Source organism: Anser brachyrhynchus (genome assembly GCF_964034855.1).
Source record: "Anser brachyrhynchus genome assembly, chromosome: 1".
Classification (NCBI taxonomy): domain Eukaryota; kingdom Metazoa; phylum Chordata; class Aves; order Anseriformes; family Anatidae; genus Anser; species Anser brachyrhynchus.
The window spans coordinates 187,292,924-187,307,364 of record NC_137694.1 but is presented as its reverse complement, the minus strand read 5'-3'; the positions used below and the strand labels follow the sequence as shown (position 1 = coordinate 187,307,364).

Genomic DNA, 14,441 nt, shown 5'->3' with positions numbered 1-14,441 from the left:
ACCTAGTGGATGCATATTTTGCTATTTAGCATAATCTGGATGGTCGGATGGTTGACACAGCCTTTGGCCTGCATCATTCTAGCATCGTAAGCTGGATCCCACTCGTCATCTCCTGCCTCTGCCAACTACAAGACCTCTGGTTAGAACTGCAAGTTGCAGGACTAGATACTTAAAAACTTGGGATAATCCTGATCACATCAGGAAAGCTAAAACAAATATTTTTCCACTTCTATTTGAATAATAACTCCCACTCCTACCATTGTAATATGTGAACAACCATGGGAGAAATTTGTCAACAGGAAATGTAAGATTTATATTCTTTCAAGGAATTGTTCACCACTTTAAGCCTGTTTGTGTTCGTTTAATACCTGGTTAATATTGGGAATGTAACATACTGATTCTTCTGTATTTGTAACTTGAAAAATGCTTGTTCTTTACATGCAGCGCTACCCTATTGGCTTTCTTGGTTGAGCTTCTTAAGAGTTCAGTAGCCATGCAAGAACAAATGCTTGGTGGAAAAGGATTTTTAGTCATTGGCTACCTCCTCGAAAAGGTATGTGTTTTTGATTGTTTTGTTCTTTGTTCTTAGTATTTCTACCGTCATTCTTGTATTTCAAATCATTCAGATGAAAAGGCTGGTAGAATAAAACATATCTGTGGTTTTAGACATTTTTATTTGTAATACTTCTAAGTTGTCTACAGGAGTGTTTTTTTTGTTTGTTTGTTTGTTTTTTTATCTTCCTTGTCTCTTATCTCCCAATATTCAAAGAAGCAATTTTCTGGAGTTGATCCTGTTTATCTAATTTATGCTTTTACTTTAGAGCTGTTTGTGAATCACTTAAATGTATTTTGTTTTGTGTTTCTCCACTTTCTGTCCCCTAAAATCTCTTTTAGCCAAGTTATATAGTTCCCAGTTTGCACAAGCATATCACAGACATGCAATAATTTAGGTTTACATTTCTTTTTTGTGTGTGTTAATAAAAAATAAGTTAGTCCTCTGTGGCTTAGTTCTGAAATTGTTGATGTAGTTGATCTGGGTTTTGAAGGAAAAAGCTGTAAAATAATTTTGTTTATGAAAAAAACAGTTGCAAGTGGCATTTCCTTTACTTATTTGTTTTTAGACATGTTAAGCAGTTATCACAAGGCTGAGGTTCAGTTCAGATGCTTGCCTGACAGATGTTATCTGCTCCCTGGCCCCAAAACCTTATGAGATCCAGTTACTCTAATTATGCACAGCTGACGGTAGTTTGTTTTAATATTATTAAAATAGTGATACCCTTACAGTTGAATCTTATGGCTGTGACATTCTCGAGTGGCTGCTATCAGATGTGATCAGTATAATAACAATCATCTGAGGAGTTACCTTTATAGTTTTGTGTTCTCCAATGATTAAATTATGATAATCATGCATTTAAAAATGTATTGAATTTTAAAGAAGAGTTATAAATAATTTCTCTTATTCTGATCCCTATGTTATTTGCACCTAGGAAAATACATTCTTACAGAGAAAGAGCTTACCTTCATTGAAGTTTTATATGAAAGCAGATTATTCTCTTTGCCTCTATGTTTTCCATACTAAATAAGTGTGATTTAAACAAAGGATTATTCTAAGATTTTTATTATTTATTTATTTATTTATTTTTGCTGTGGTAGGTTTTCTTGTGATTTATAGTCAGAATGAATTTAAAAAGCTCTTAGCTCCAGTTCTATATGTTATGTGCAGGCAGGCCAGTGAGTCCGCATGGAGTCCTTTGCTCTTGAATAGAGCACTGTGGTTCACACACACTGAATACACTGTACATTTATATGTACAAAGAAATGTACATTGTACATTTGTTGTTTGTTTGTTTGCTTGTTTTTTAATGCTATATTCTCCTTGGTTGAAGTTCTTTAAAAAGATGTATTTTATTTTTTCATTATATGCTTATGTTCAGTTGGCACATGTCAGGAAAAAATCCTTTTGTTTCCCAGTCAGGCTCTATTTTATTATTTGTAAATTATCTGTTGTTCATTTTCTGACATAAACATCAAAATAACCTGTTTGTTCTTATTAGCTGAAGACTGTTTATTGTGATTTGTGATGTACAAGCCAAAGGAAACTCAATATCCAGGCTGAACTTGTATTACTGACAAATGGACTTCACATCTAAAAATAACAAATCTGCATGTTCCCAGACTGTATTTATAGCATTAAAAGTAATTGGAACATTTTGTAGGGAAGGCAAATGGGAGGATTTTTAGTGATTTTTTCCTATTGGTTCCTTTTGTTTACTTGGTATATAAAGAAGTTTGTCAAAGACCACTTGCCATGTTGCTACTTAGGAGCAGGTCTTAGCAGTAATTTCATAACATATGCTATGAAGTTGAACAGCTCTCTCAAAATTTGAGGAAATTTTGAACCCAAATCCTTAATTACTTATGTTTAACAAAGCAAGTTTCCCAGTAATATGTATTTACATGTTGATAAACCCAATTTCAGTAAGACACACAAACTAACTGAAGGAGAGCTAAGGACTTCAGATGGAAGTTCTCAAGGCACTATGTCATAGGATATAGAATGCTGACTGGCTTGTATTAAAACAACCAAAAAAGGAAAAAATAAAAAAGATTTACACTGAGTTGATTAATATTTTGAACTCATAAAATGTAGTCCTTAGAATGATCATAAATATTATTATGAAGTATAAGTTGATATCCTTTCATATCCAATGAAATAAAAACATATGAGGTTGCATATATTTAGTAAAGATGAGCCTGGTGAAAATATCGTTTAATATTTCTGCTGTATTTTAATGAAGAAGTTAAAAAAAAATCCTTTTTTATGTTATTTTTCCCCAGTCATCTAGAGTTCACATAACCAGAGCAGTTCTGGAACAATTTTTATCATTTGCAAAATATTTGGATGGATTGTCTCATGGAGCACCTCTGCTGAAGCAATTATGTGATCACATCCTTTTTAATCCTGCTATCTGGATCCATACCCCTGCAAAGGTAATTGTACATTTGAAAGATGTTATGACTCTTATACAGTGAAGTGAAATAGTAGTGTTCTTATATGCCATGGTACTTATATATATATTATGTATATGTATATATATATTAAATTTAAAAACATGGTAATAGCAAAAACTTTTTAGATCATGAAGTCTATCCCCTGCTTAACTGTAATCTCCAGTGAGTCTTATGCATTTGTAAAAGTAGTTATATTCTTGCCTAAGATTCTGGCTAATTCTATCAAAATACTGTTTCTGGAAACCCAGTCCCTTCTTAAGTGGTTGCATTGTTTTCCTAGTGATAAAGCATAAGTGTATGTATTTTTATTTGTAAGCAAAAAGTAAGCTATCTTTTATTACACATTCACATACATTTTCCTTTTGATTTAAATTATGTATTTGTGTTCATAAAACTATAAAAAGAGATGTCATTTATCTCTGATTATAGTGAAAAAAATATTTCCCTAAAAAATCACAGTTCAGAAATGTGGACGAAAGTGAAAAGTGGCATGGTCCTAAAATCTAAAAACATATACTTTTAGTATAAAAACACAAAATATAATACAAACCAGCACATTTATTTTTGCATTAATCATAATCATAGACAATTTAGGTTGGAAGGAGTTTCTGGAGGTCATTCCAGATGACGATCCAGTCCCTGCAGTCTGTAAAGCTTTTTGTAATTTTTTATATTTTTTAATATCATATCCAAAGTAAGTCCTAACAACTCTTCAAATTAAAGCTGTTAATATTTAACTTACACCTATGCGAATAATTATTTCATTTCTTAGGTACAGCTGTCTTTGTATACCTACTTGTCAGCTGAATTCATTGGAACTGCTACAATCTATAACACTATACGCAGAGTAGGAACAGTACTGCAGTTAATGCACACACTGAAATACTACTACTGGGTGGTTAATCCTGCTGATAGCAGTGGCATTACTCCTAAAGGGTTAGGTAAGTACAGTGCATAAGAAATATATTATAAACACTTCCTGTATAGCAAGATTTGTGATGTAAATTTGTCAAAGCTCCTTGGATTTATAGAGAAAGGAGGTAAGTAATCAACAATAATCAGTACCAGTCTTCAACAATACAATGACTGTGCAAGTATTTTTAGTAAAACTCTGACAAGCAAGTTACTCACACCGTTCTTTATGTTTGTGTCAGTGTTATGTGGGGCTACTTTAAAAACATAGAAAAATCGTTGATTCTTCTTCTTCTGTACCAAAGAAGAAATTTTGTGTATCTCATATACCAAACAAAGTTTTGTGGGGTTTGAATATCATAATGATTGATTTGTAGGGTTAAGTGACATTGAAAACAGAGTGGAAGCCTCTGGTTCTTACTACTGAGATTTCTAAAGCTGTATTTCCAGTTCGATAATATTGTCCTTACAAAATAGAGATTGATTTAACTTTGTTTATAGTCAGGTGCTTCGTCTAGCTCAGGAAACATTAAACAATAGCAACAACAAAATACGATAATACATGAAGGCTAAATGCTGTATGTAACAGATGTGTATTAACCAGAGCATCAAATCATTGTAAATCCTATACACTCCAGCTGTAATGTCATTACATTTAGCAGACTACTTGTGTAAAGAAGGGAGGATTTGGCAGAAAGTCTCTTAAAAAATAATTGATATTAGAACGTTATTAATTATCTTTATTCTGTTACTACATTACTGTCATGCTAAAATTGAACAACTGAAAGATGCAGTAGTGCTGTCAAATATGCAAATATTTAAGAATCTGAATACAGATAAGTTATTGGCTAATTCTTCTATTATCGGAGCTATGTGCATAGCTGTATGTAATTATTTTGTGAATAAATAAAAATTGAAGGAACATTTCTTATATATACTCACAGGCAGTGGAATTATAACTTGTTGAGGCCCACAGGAATAGCTGTCTGTGAGGATGCTTAATCTAGGGTAAGAATTGTTCCTACCAGTTTTATTATTAACAAGAAAAAAAAAATGGAGCTGGGACCTCATTCAGAGTTATCTCACAGTATAATGTTAGACTAACTATATTCTTCATAGAATAATTAAAATTGCTTTAAAAATAACTAACAAAAGCACAATGTGCTTCTGTTCTCTATTCATTTGAATGAAAAATTTGTAATATCAGATTATGAAAATTAACTGCAGCTGTTCCTTAATTAGCTTGGATTTTTTTTTTTTTTTGAATGATAAAAAAGTATTTTCCACTGATACTGACTCTGGATTCCCTCTGCCCAAATGGAATTAAGCCGCATTCATCTTTGGTACCTACAAAGTAGGTGTTTCAATTTGAGCTAGATGTCTGCCGATAATAGACAATGGAATACAGGATGGATTCAGCTGCCAGCATTTGGCTTTCAAGCATTATTTTAATCTCTATGGGGCATCCTACTTCCCTTTCAGGGTCTGCTGCAGAAGGATGCAGGTGTCCTGTGTTTCACTGCTAGCAATGTGTAGATATCTTAGATACCTTATGGTGTGTCAAATTGCACTGGAAAGTATGTTTAGGAAACTGAATCCTGGCCTGAGTCAATAGAGACAGAGAGCTATTTGGTTTGAAAGGTATTTACTCTCTAGACTCCATTGGTTATATTGACTAGCCCTCCATTGACTTCAGTGGAAGGTTAGAAGCCCGTCTCATGTGTAGCCAAGTACACTGTAGATGTCTACAAGTAGGGTTAGCTGAATCTTGCTGTAGGGCTGACTCTATCCAGCCTCATGCTTTCGATGTCCTGATGAAGATTGCACTGCAGTGCTGCTTAGGTACAGTTTTACCTCCAGGCAGGTTAACCAGAAATGAGCTCAGAGAGGAATTAGGAAGTTAGATGCGCAGCTGATGAGTTTATAAGTACACTGTTATTTGTGACTGTTGAATGACCAGCTACTGGGAGGTAAAGTTTCCAGATGTCAGCTACATTTACATCTAGATAGAGATCTGGAAAATTGCTCAACTAGTTTGAGATTGCAAGTTGGATAATATTGTCTACTTATTGCTTTAATTCTTTTGTTCGTTTGCTTGTTTTGTTTTGTTTTAATTAAAGAGTTCCTGTAGTTCTGTGTCATGATACTAGTACCTAACAACACTTTGGGAACGTATTGCGTGTGCGACTTCCCTATGGCTAGGCTTGCTCTTTTGTGGAAACTGTGTGACATTTCTTTCTGCAGGAGGTATGGCTTGCTTTTTTCTTGCCCAGATCTGCCTCTCTGCAGTTAGCTGTATCTTTTGAGTACTGATATATGTAAGGCCACCTGAGTAGCTACAAAAAATATATAATGTATTCATCAAAATCTGAGCAGAAGGCATGGGGTACACAAGGACACAAAATTAAGAATGAAAAATGAATCAGTTACTCTGAATTAGCATACATATGGCTCTTTTACTTCCCTATCTTTTCTCTAATTCTTATGTATTTTAAGGGTGTAGTACCTTCTCTTCTCATTTGTGTCAATTCCAAACTAGGCACGTGTTTCTGTAAGAATACAACTAGATAGCTCTCTGAAATGTAGTCGGATAGTGCAGATTACTGTTTGTTTGGTGTAGTGGTACGACAACAAAAATCACGATTACTAAGGCCTGTGTAGTGTAGTTGGGAAGGCATTTTATATATGGTGAGTCCATGTACATTTTCAAAATACGTATTGTTATCCACTAGATCAGAATTTCCTCTTTTTGTCAGATAGATTTCCAGATAAACCTACCTTTCTTCAAGGCTGATTTCAACTTCTTCTTTGTTCCTCCCTGTTGCTTAGACTGCAGAAAGTCCTATGTATTTGATACAGCTGTATTGTGTAGCATTTCCTATCTAAAAATGACTTTCATTGTATTGAGTTGAACATGTTGGCTTGCCAGGGAAGAAGAACAGTGACATAGCACTGTATCAGCAAATCAACAGTAAGATTTTTTTTGCTATTATGTTACAGGTTGCTTCTGCTTCTGACTAGTACAGGGGTAATAATTATGATGACTTGCAATCAAATAACTGTGGAAATAAATTAATTTCTGAGGTGATTGGTAGCTAAATTTCATTTCATATTAACTTAATTTCATATTGTTTTATGGAACACACATTAATTATTTTCATTGATTGATAAAATTCCCCCAAACTTTTCAAAATGTTTGATTGACTGGATATTACATTACTTCATTACTTTTCTTCCCCAGACATCCTTTTTTTTTTTTTTTTTTTTAACATTAAGTGCAATCTGCCAATGTGATGTGGAAATCTGGTTGATTCAGGCTCATAATCTTAGAATACTACAAATAGAAAAAGGTGTAGATAATACTGCCTTATGCTTTTTTCTTTACACTTCTGTTTTCAGCAATTCATAACTTCACCAGTCCTAATAAATCAGAGAAGTTAACTGTTCCAGGATGTTGTTTTTGTGTTGATTTTATTAAACAGCATGCAGCCACTACTGCCACGTATTATCTGCAAGTTTACCATTTGTTAAAAAATAAAATAGTGTGTAAAGAGAAGTTTGTAAAAGCTAGAAACTTATGCTTGTAAAATACAATGATGTGAATGTTAGACTTGCTGCCTCAAAAGTGTCATTTGATATTTCAGAATGAAAGAATGAGACCTGTTGAGTGGTCGTTTTACTGTAAGAAACAGAAAAATATCACAATATGAGAAAATCATAGAATTGCAGAATGGTTTGGGTTGGAAAGGACCTTAAAGATCATCTAGTTCTAACCCCCCTAGTGGACACCTTCCACTAGACCAAGTTACTCAAAGCCCCATCCAACTTGGCCTTGAATGCTTTCAGGGATGGGTCATCCACAGCTTCTCTGGGCAACCTGTTGCTGTGCCTCACCACCCTCTGATTTAAAAATTTCTTCTGAATAGCTAATCCAAATCTACTCTCTTTTAGTTTAAAGCCATTACCCTCTGTCATATCACATCACTCCCTGAAAAAGTGTCTCTCCCCACCTTTCTTTTAGGCCTTTAAGGCCTGGAAGTCCACTATAAGGTCATAGAATCATAGAATCATTAAAGTTGGAAAAGACCTCCAAGACCATCTGATCCAACCATCCCCCTACCACCAATATTACCCACTAAGCCACATCCCTAAGCACCACATCCAACCTTTCCTTAAACATCCCCAGGAACGGTGACTCCACCACTTCCCTGAGCAACCTGTTCCAATGCCTGACTACTCTTTCTGAGAAGAAATTTCCCCTAATTTCCAACCTGAACCTCCCCTGGCGCAACTTGTGGTCATTCCCTCTAGTCCTATCACTAGTTATCTGTGAGAAGAGGCTGACCCCCAGCCCTCCACCACTTCCGTTCAGGTAGTTGTAGAGAGCAATAAGGTCTCCCCTGAGCCTTCTCTTCTCTAAGCTAAGTAACTCCAACTTTCTCAGCCTCTCTTCATAGGAGAGATGTTCCAGCCCTCCGATCATCCTTGTGGCCCTCCTCCAGACTCACTCTAACAGGTCTGTGTCTCTCTTATGTTGGGAGACCCAGAGCTGAATGCAGTATTTCAGGTGGTGTCTCAGAATAGCAGAGTAGAGGAGGGGGAGAATCACCTCCCTCAGCCTGCTCGCCACATTTCTTTTTGATGCAGCCCAGGATAAGATTGGCTTTCTGGGCTGCAAGTGCACATTTCTGGCTCATGGGGAGTTTTTCATTCACCAGTACCCTCAAGTTCTCCTCAGGGCTACTTTCAATGTATTCTCTACCCAGCCTGTATTCATGTTTGGGATTGCCTGAACCAAGTGCAGGACCATGAATGTAGCCTTGTTGAACCGCATGTTGTTCACATGGGTCCACCTTCTGAGCCTGTCCAGGTCCCTCTAGATGGCAACCCTTCCTTCCAGCGCATCAGAATGAAATATGGTATCTCCTTATCAGAGACAACTGAAACTCTAAGCTAACTTGCCATAAGACCTTTCAAATCTGAAAGAAACTTTAATATAGATCTTGCCAATATCAGAAATTTGACCATGTTATACTCTTTTCAGATGATTTGCTGTCATATTAAAAGTAAGCTTATTCATGCAGACATTTTAATAGTATAATGCTTTCTTCTTGTATACATTTGTCATTTTTTTACACAGCAATATTGAAACACATTTTAATATTAGCAGTTTGATTTACTATTACTTGCAGACATTTTTCTGCCTTGAAGTTTTATTGCTTTCTTCTGTCTTAATAAAGCACAAAGTTGGGTGTGTTTTCTGTACTGACTGAGTTTAGTATACCCTCTTATTTGACTAACATTTTTTCTCAAAAAAAAAGTGAAAGTTCACCTCCTGATTCTTCTGCAATTCAGCTTATAAAACAGGACATGCAAACATTTTGAATTACTTAAAAAACTCAAATGCTTGTTTCAGATTTGGTTTTCTATCTTCTCTTTCATTATTGCTTTTGTATTTCAAAATAGTATTTCTTTCTTTATTCACTATGGTAAATTTATGTTGTTTTGTTTCCTTCTCATGTATTAGAGACACTATTTCAAAATGTATAGATACTTGATACATATTTTTTCATATAATTTTGCTTGATAGTTTTACATTTCAGATGCACATGTACATAAAGGAAGTAAGTTTTCTACTTAATACTATGGAATTGAGTTTCTTATTTTATTGTTGTGTTTTGTTTGATCATTTGTTTTTGATTCAATTGCCAGTTATAAATAGGTGACAGGAAAAAAAATGACTTGTTTTTGAAGACCACATTGAATGGAAACCTGTGAAATAATCCTGACATCAGGAAATACAGCAAAAGTGAAACCAATTTCCACAGGAAACAATATCATTTTATTTTTTTTTAATAAATCTGTCTGGTATTACTTCTTCAACTAGTAATGAAGTCAAAAAGTCCGATGAAATAACAAATTACAGTGGTTAATTTGTTTTATGTATCTTTACAATTTCCCAAATTTTTTGCATTCAGTCTGTATCAGGTGACTCTTGCATTACAATTGCTGTGCAGTCCATTCTTCCAGTACTTGTAGCTAACTGGTTTACATAGCGTCCAGTTTCTCTAGCCTCTGTTATTTTTCTTTACCAGTCCTCTTTTAATTTTCAAAGTAATGAAGTCTTTTGAGTAGAGACTATCCCCATTTTTCTGATTCTAAGGCAATGAAGATTCAAAACACAATTAAAATTCAAGAAAAAATCAGTAATGGGAGACAAAAGCAAAAAAAAAAAAAAAAAAAAAAACATTGTTCTGTCTGCTTGGCATATAACCTGCAAGCAAGAACTCCTTTTGTGTCTTTTGCATGTTGAAGAACTCAAAAGGGTTCTTCTATATCTCCAGAGAAACTATCGGGTATATGAATAACTATGAAACTCAGGTATCTTTGAAGAGGTTCCAAGTTAATTTGGGATATTTTCTTTTTAATCCACCCTTTGAAATTTCTGTTACAAGAAGGCTTTGAAGAGCTCTCCTTTGCCTTATTGTTCCATTTTCTGTTTCCATAATTACAGTCTTTCAGGAAAGACAAAACACCTCAGTTTTTTAGACCTGGTTTTCAGATATTTTCTGTTATGAAACCTGGTAAGGTGTAGGAGGACAGAGGCAATGTGAAGACACAGATTTCTGTGATGCAGTTAAAGGAGTTAGATTCTGCATTTCAATTAAGGGAAAAAATAGCTGTTGGCTAGCAACACCATCGCAAGAAAAGCACATGCAGTTTTTAATGTAGTGCATTTAGTACCAAAACATTCAATTCTGTTTTTACAACAGGAAGTGGGTGTTTCATGGTGCCATTAGAATGTATTCATAGAAAACTGTTCCTATAGCTTCAAAGCCTATATAAGAGATTTTTACAACAATATCCTTACAGTTGTGACATATGACGGAATGGGGAGAAGGCTGAAATTTATTTGATTCTTTCTGAAATTTACTCAGCTCTCCTCCTCTTCCATCTGAAACAGGGAAGGAAACTTGAGAGGATTAACTAGTGTTTTTCTTCTTCCTTGCTAAGCAAATACAACTCATCTTCAAGTTTGCAACAAGCACTTTCCTGAATTAGCTGTGTAAAGCAATGACTTCACTTTGAAGAGTGGAGCCCGAAATTTAATATATAAATACATATATTAAAATTTTGGATTTAACTGGATTTTAAATCCTACTGAGACATATGTGTTATTAAGTTTTGATATGTGTTTATCAGCATAAGATAAAATGGTTAATGAAAAAGTAAATTATGATTCACTGATTTTCACTGTGCAAAATTTATGACAGTGTATGACACATACTGTTTGAAAAGTAGAAATTTAACAAAGAAATTTTGAGGTCAACCTTAACTATTTATGAAAGGGGAGAATGGAATATACAATATAGCAAAGTTCAAGTGAATATATTTATTCTAGGTCTTTGCTTCTTATTCTTTTTTTTTCTTTATTTTTTTTTACATTTGGTTTTATAGTGTACTTCTACAAACACAACTTTTTAAAGGATTAAGGATTGCAGACTTTTTTTTCTCTGATTTAAATTGATTTTATTTCTTTTTATGCTCCTTAATTCTCTTTGATTAAATGGCTTGTTTCTGTTGCAAGTAATGGCCATCACTAATATTTCATTAATTTCTTTTTTGGATTTCATTCTGATGGCATTTAACATAGTGGCCTAGTTATTCCAAGTTGTCATCAAAAATTTTAGGTGAGATTCAGCTTTGTGTTCATACCCTTCTAAGCTTATTTGTTCTAGATGTCTAAACTTGCACTGTTTTCACTGGAATTTCATTCAGTGTAGTCAATAGAACTAGATTTTTATCCTGAATTGCGCACTGACCTTGGGACAGTTGAGTAGAATTAGTCAATAAAGAGAGTGGTTGTCTATATTCGAATTTACGTCTCCTGGATCATATGAGAACACCTACAGAGCCTATACCTTAATTCACTTGTGTGAGTCAAGATCTGATTACTGCCCTTCATGTTCTCATGTCTTTGTTTAAAAAAATATATCTGGATTTTTTTTTTCTTCAAAAATGAAACATCACTCAAGGTGCATTATGTTGTAAAACATTATTCTGAAAGGTTTGTAAATACGATCTTTTATAAAAGGAATACAATACGAGATCTGTTGTAGGAACTGAAGAAGCTGCACTCATTAAAGGACTTAGCTTATATTTAAATGTGGTATATTTTGCTTCTTCCAGATGGTCCTCGGCCCTCACAGAAAGAGATCATATCACTAAGGGCATTTATGCTTCTGTTTTTGAAACAACTTATACTTAAGGTAAAACAGTCAATTACAAATGGAAACCATTTATATCTGTTATATAGGTTCTTTCAGAGTAGTAAATAATTGATACCTATCAGACGTTATAACTGTTTCTGGTTGTTAATTTTAATTGATGCACATACTTCTGACAGACATAAAGGCAGTAAATCCATACAACATTTCTTATTAACCTCACCAAACTATATATATAGCTATATATATTTTATTAAAGGAACTTGCAGAAATAGTATGTAGTAGTACAGAACCTTTCAGGTATTTGGAGCAGTTTTTATATGATAGTATATGATAATAGATAAATATTTCATTGATAAAAGGACAAGGTAATGGCAGTTGTTAAGTTAGATTCTGCAGTTACTACTTTATTTTATTCTTTTATTTTTATTTATTTATTTTTTTATTATTTATTTTCTGTCCTACTACAGTTTGAAACAGTCCAGGATTCTTCTTTCTCTCCATTACAGATGGTCTTTGAGGTATAATTTGCCATGTGAGACTAGACTGAAAAACAGTATTTTCTGATCTAGCTTTTTTCTTTTTTTTTTTTTTTTTTTTTTTTGTTTGGTTGAGCATCAGGAATTGGAAGAGTGGCAGTAATAGCTGATACCATCTGAAACCCCACACTACAAGAATAATTTCTAGCAGTAATAGAGGCCTGACTTCTGGCTGTTTTGTATTTCCACAGTGGTACAGAAAAGGAATGTAGTGAAAATGAGAATTTAGTTCTTTGAGTATACATAGTAAATTTGTAGAATTACATGACTCAGTCCAAGTTTTCTTAGGCCATACTTTAAAGAATTAGTTTTCTCTGAAAATTTATCCATTCTTTTTTATTTTATTATTTTTTTTAGGATCGAGGTGTGAAAGAAGATGAACTGCAGAGCATATTAAATTACTTATTAACAATGCATGAGGTACATTACTGAAATTACCTATCTTTTACTGTAATCACTTGTATCAGCTCTGTGGGAAGCTTGCTGTTGAGGTTAGTTCGTGGAGTAACATTGGTCTTGTCATACAGGATGAAAATATTCATGATGTGCTGCAGCTGCTAGTGGCACTAATGTCCGAACATCCAGCATCCATGATACCTGCCTTTGATCAGAGAAATGGGATACGGTAAGACAGTGAAGTGAGAAACTATTTTAAAAGTAGTTCCAGTATTATCACTCTCCAAATGCCTTCTTTTTCACACAAATATCACAACTGCTGGTCTTTCAAAGTACAATTTTACTAATTCGGGATATAACTTTTTCAAAAACAGACTGGTTTTGGATAGCTCTGAGACTAAAATTTTCCCCTTGAGGTTATCACTATTATATTTGAAGGTAAATGTACTGCTGTACTTATTTCTCAATCTCAAATAGAATATGTAATTAACAAGATACATCAAAAAGGCAAGTATCTATCTCAGAATCGTTGAATATTCTGTCTTCTGATGTTTTACATAATTTGGGGGAAAGAAGAGGAAAATGAGAGAAATGTCCTAATCTCTCAAATTCTCTCTGAAAAAAATAAAAATAAAAAAGGTGTCTGTGGAACTTATATATTTATGTGCTTGTTCATACTTTTAATATCTGATAATTGACAGAAAAGCAGGGTGGGGTTTTTTTGGTTTGGCTGGATTTTTGCCAGCCGAGGTAATGCAGGATTTTTCCAAGATTAATAATTTTATTGTTAATAATTTAATGTTTACTATAGATTTTTATTTTGTATTGTACTTTGGAAAATACAAGAAGAATAGAAGAAAAATGCATATCACTGATAAATTCAAGCTGTGTTTTCTATAAAATATTTAAAACTTCATGATACTACTTGTATTTAAAACTATTTGAATGGCAATGCTAGTTGAAACAAAAGTATAGGAAAGACCTGTTGTGCTCACAGTTAGGACATTGTTTTCTATCTATAGTTCTATAGCAAAATAGCAACAAACAAACAAACCACATTTTTGTTTTCTGTACCATCCAGGTACTTCAAGAAAAACCGTGGTGTGACTTTGTGTTCCAATCTTTTCCTTTTGTCTTAAGATACAACTTCTCAGGCTGTCTTTTATTTTCTTCTTCTAGTTAGGGAAGAATATTAGGAAAGGTTTTATTCTTTCTGGTATGAAACATTGAACTGAATGAAAAGACACCATGCCTCTAACCTAAAGAGCTCATAATCAAATCATTATGCTGTGCTTGGTGATTTCAGTATACCCTTCCATTTTATGTAAGTTGTTGGGTTTTAGTGTTATAAGTT

General features: G+C 33.9%; 1 protein-coding gene across 12 annotated transcripts in view; it reads left to right on the top strand.

Moving 5' to 3' along the window:
• Window positions 1–14,441, top strand: part of NBEA (neurobeachin) — a 518,392-nt gene that overhangs the window by 142,036 nt on the left and 361,915 nt on the right. For all 12 annotated transcript variants that reach the window (XM_080568262.1, XM_080568264.1, XM_080568263.1 and 9 more), the window contains 6 exons: window positions 445–553; window positions 2,839–2,991; window positions 3,785–3,953; window positions 12,115–12,194; window positions 13,049–13,111; window positions 13,219–13,316. In XM_080568262.1, the coding sequence (XP_080424388.1) occupies window positions 445–553; window positions 2,839–2,991; window positions 3,785–3,953; window positions 12,115–12,194; window positions 13,049–13,111; window positions 13,219–13,316 (672 nt within the window). The remainder of the gene's footprint in view (window positions 1–444; window positions 554–2,838; window positions 2,992–3,784; window positions 3,954–12,114; window positions 12,195–13,048; window positions 13,112–13,218; window positions 13,317–14,441) is intronic.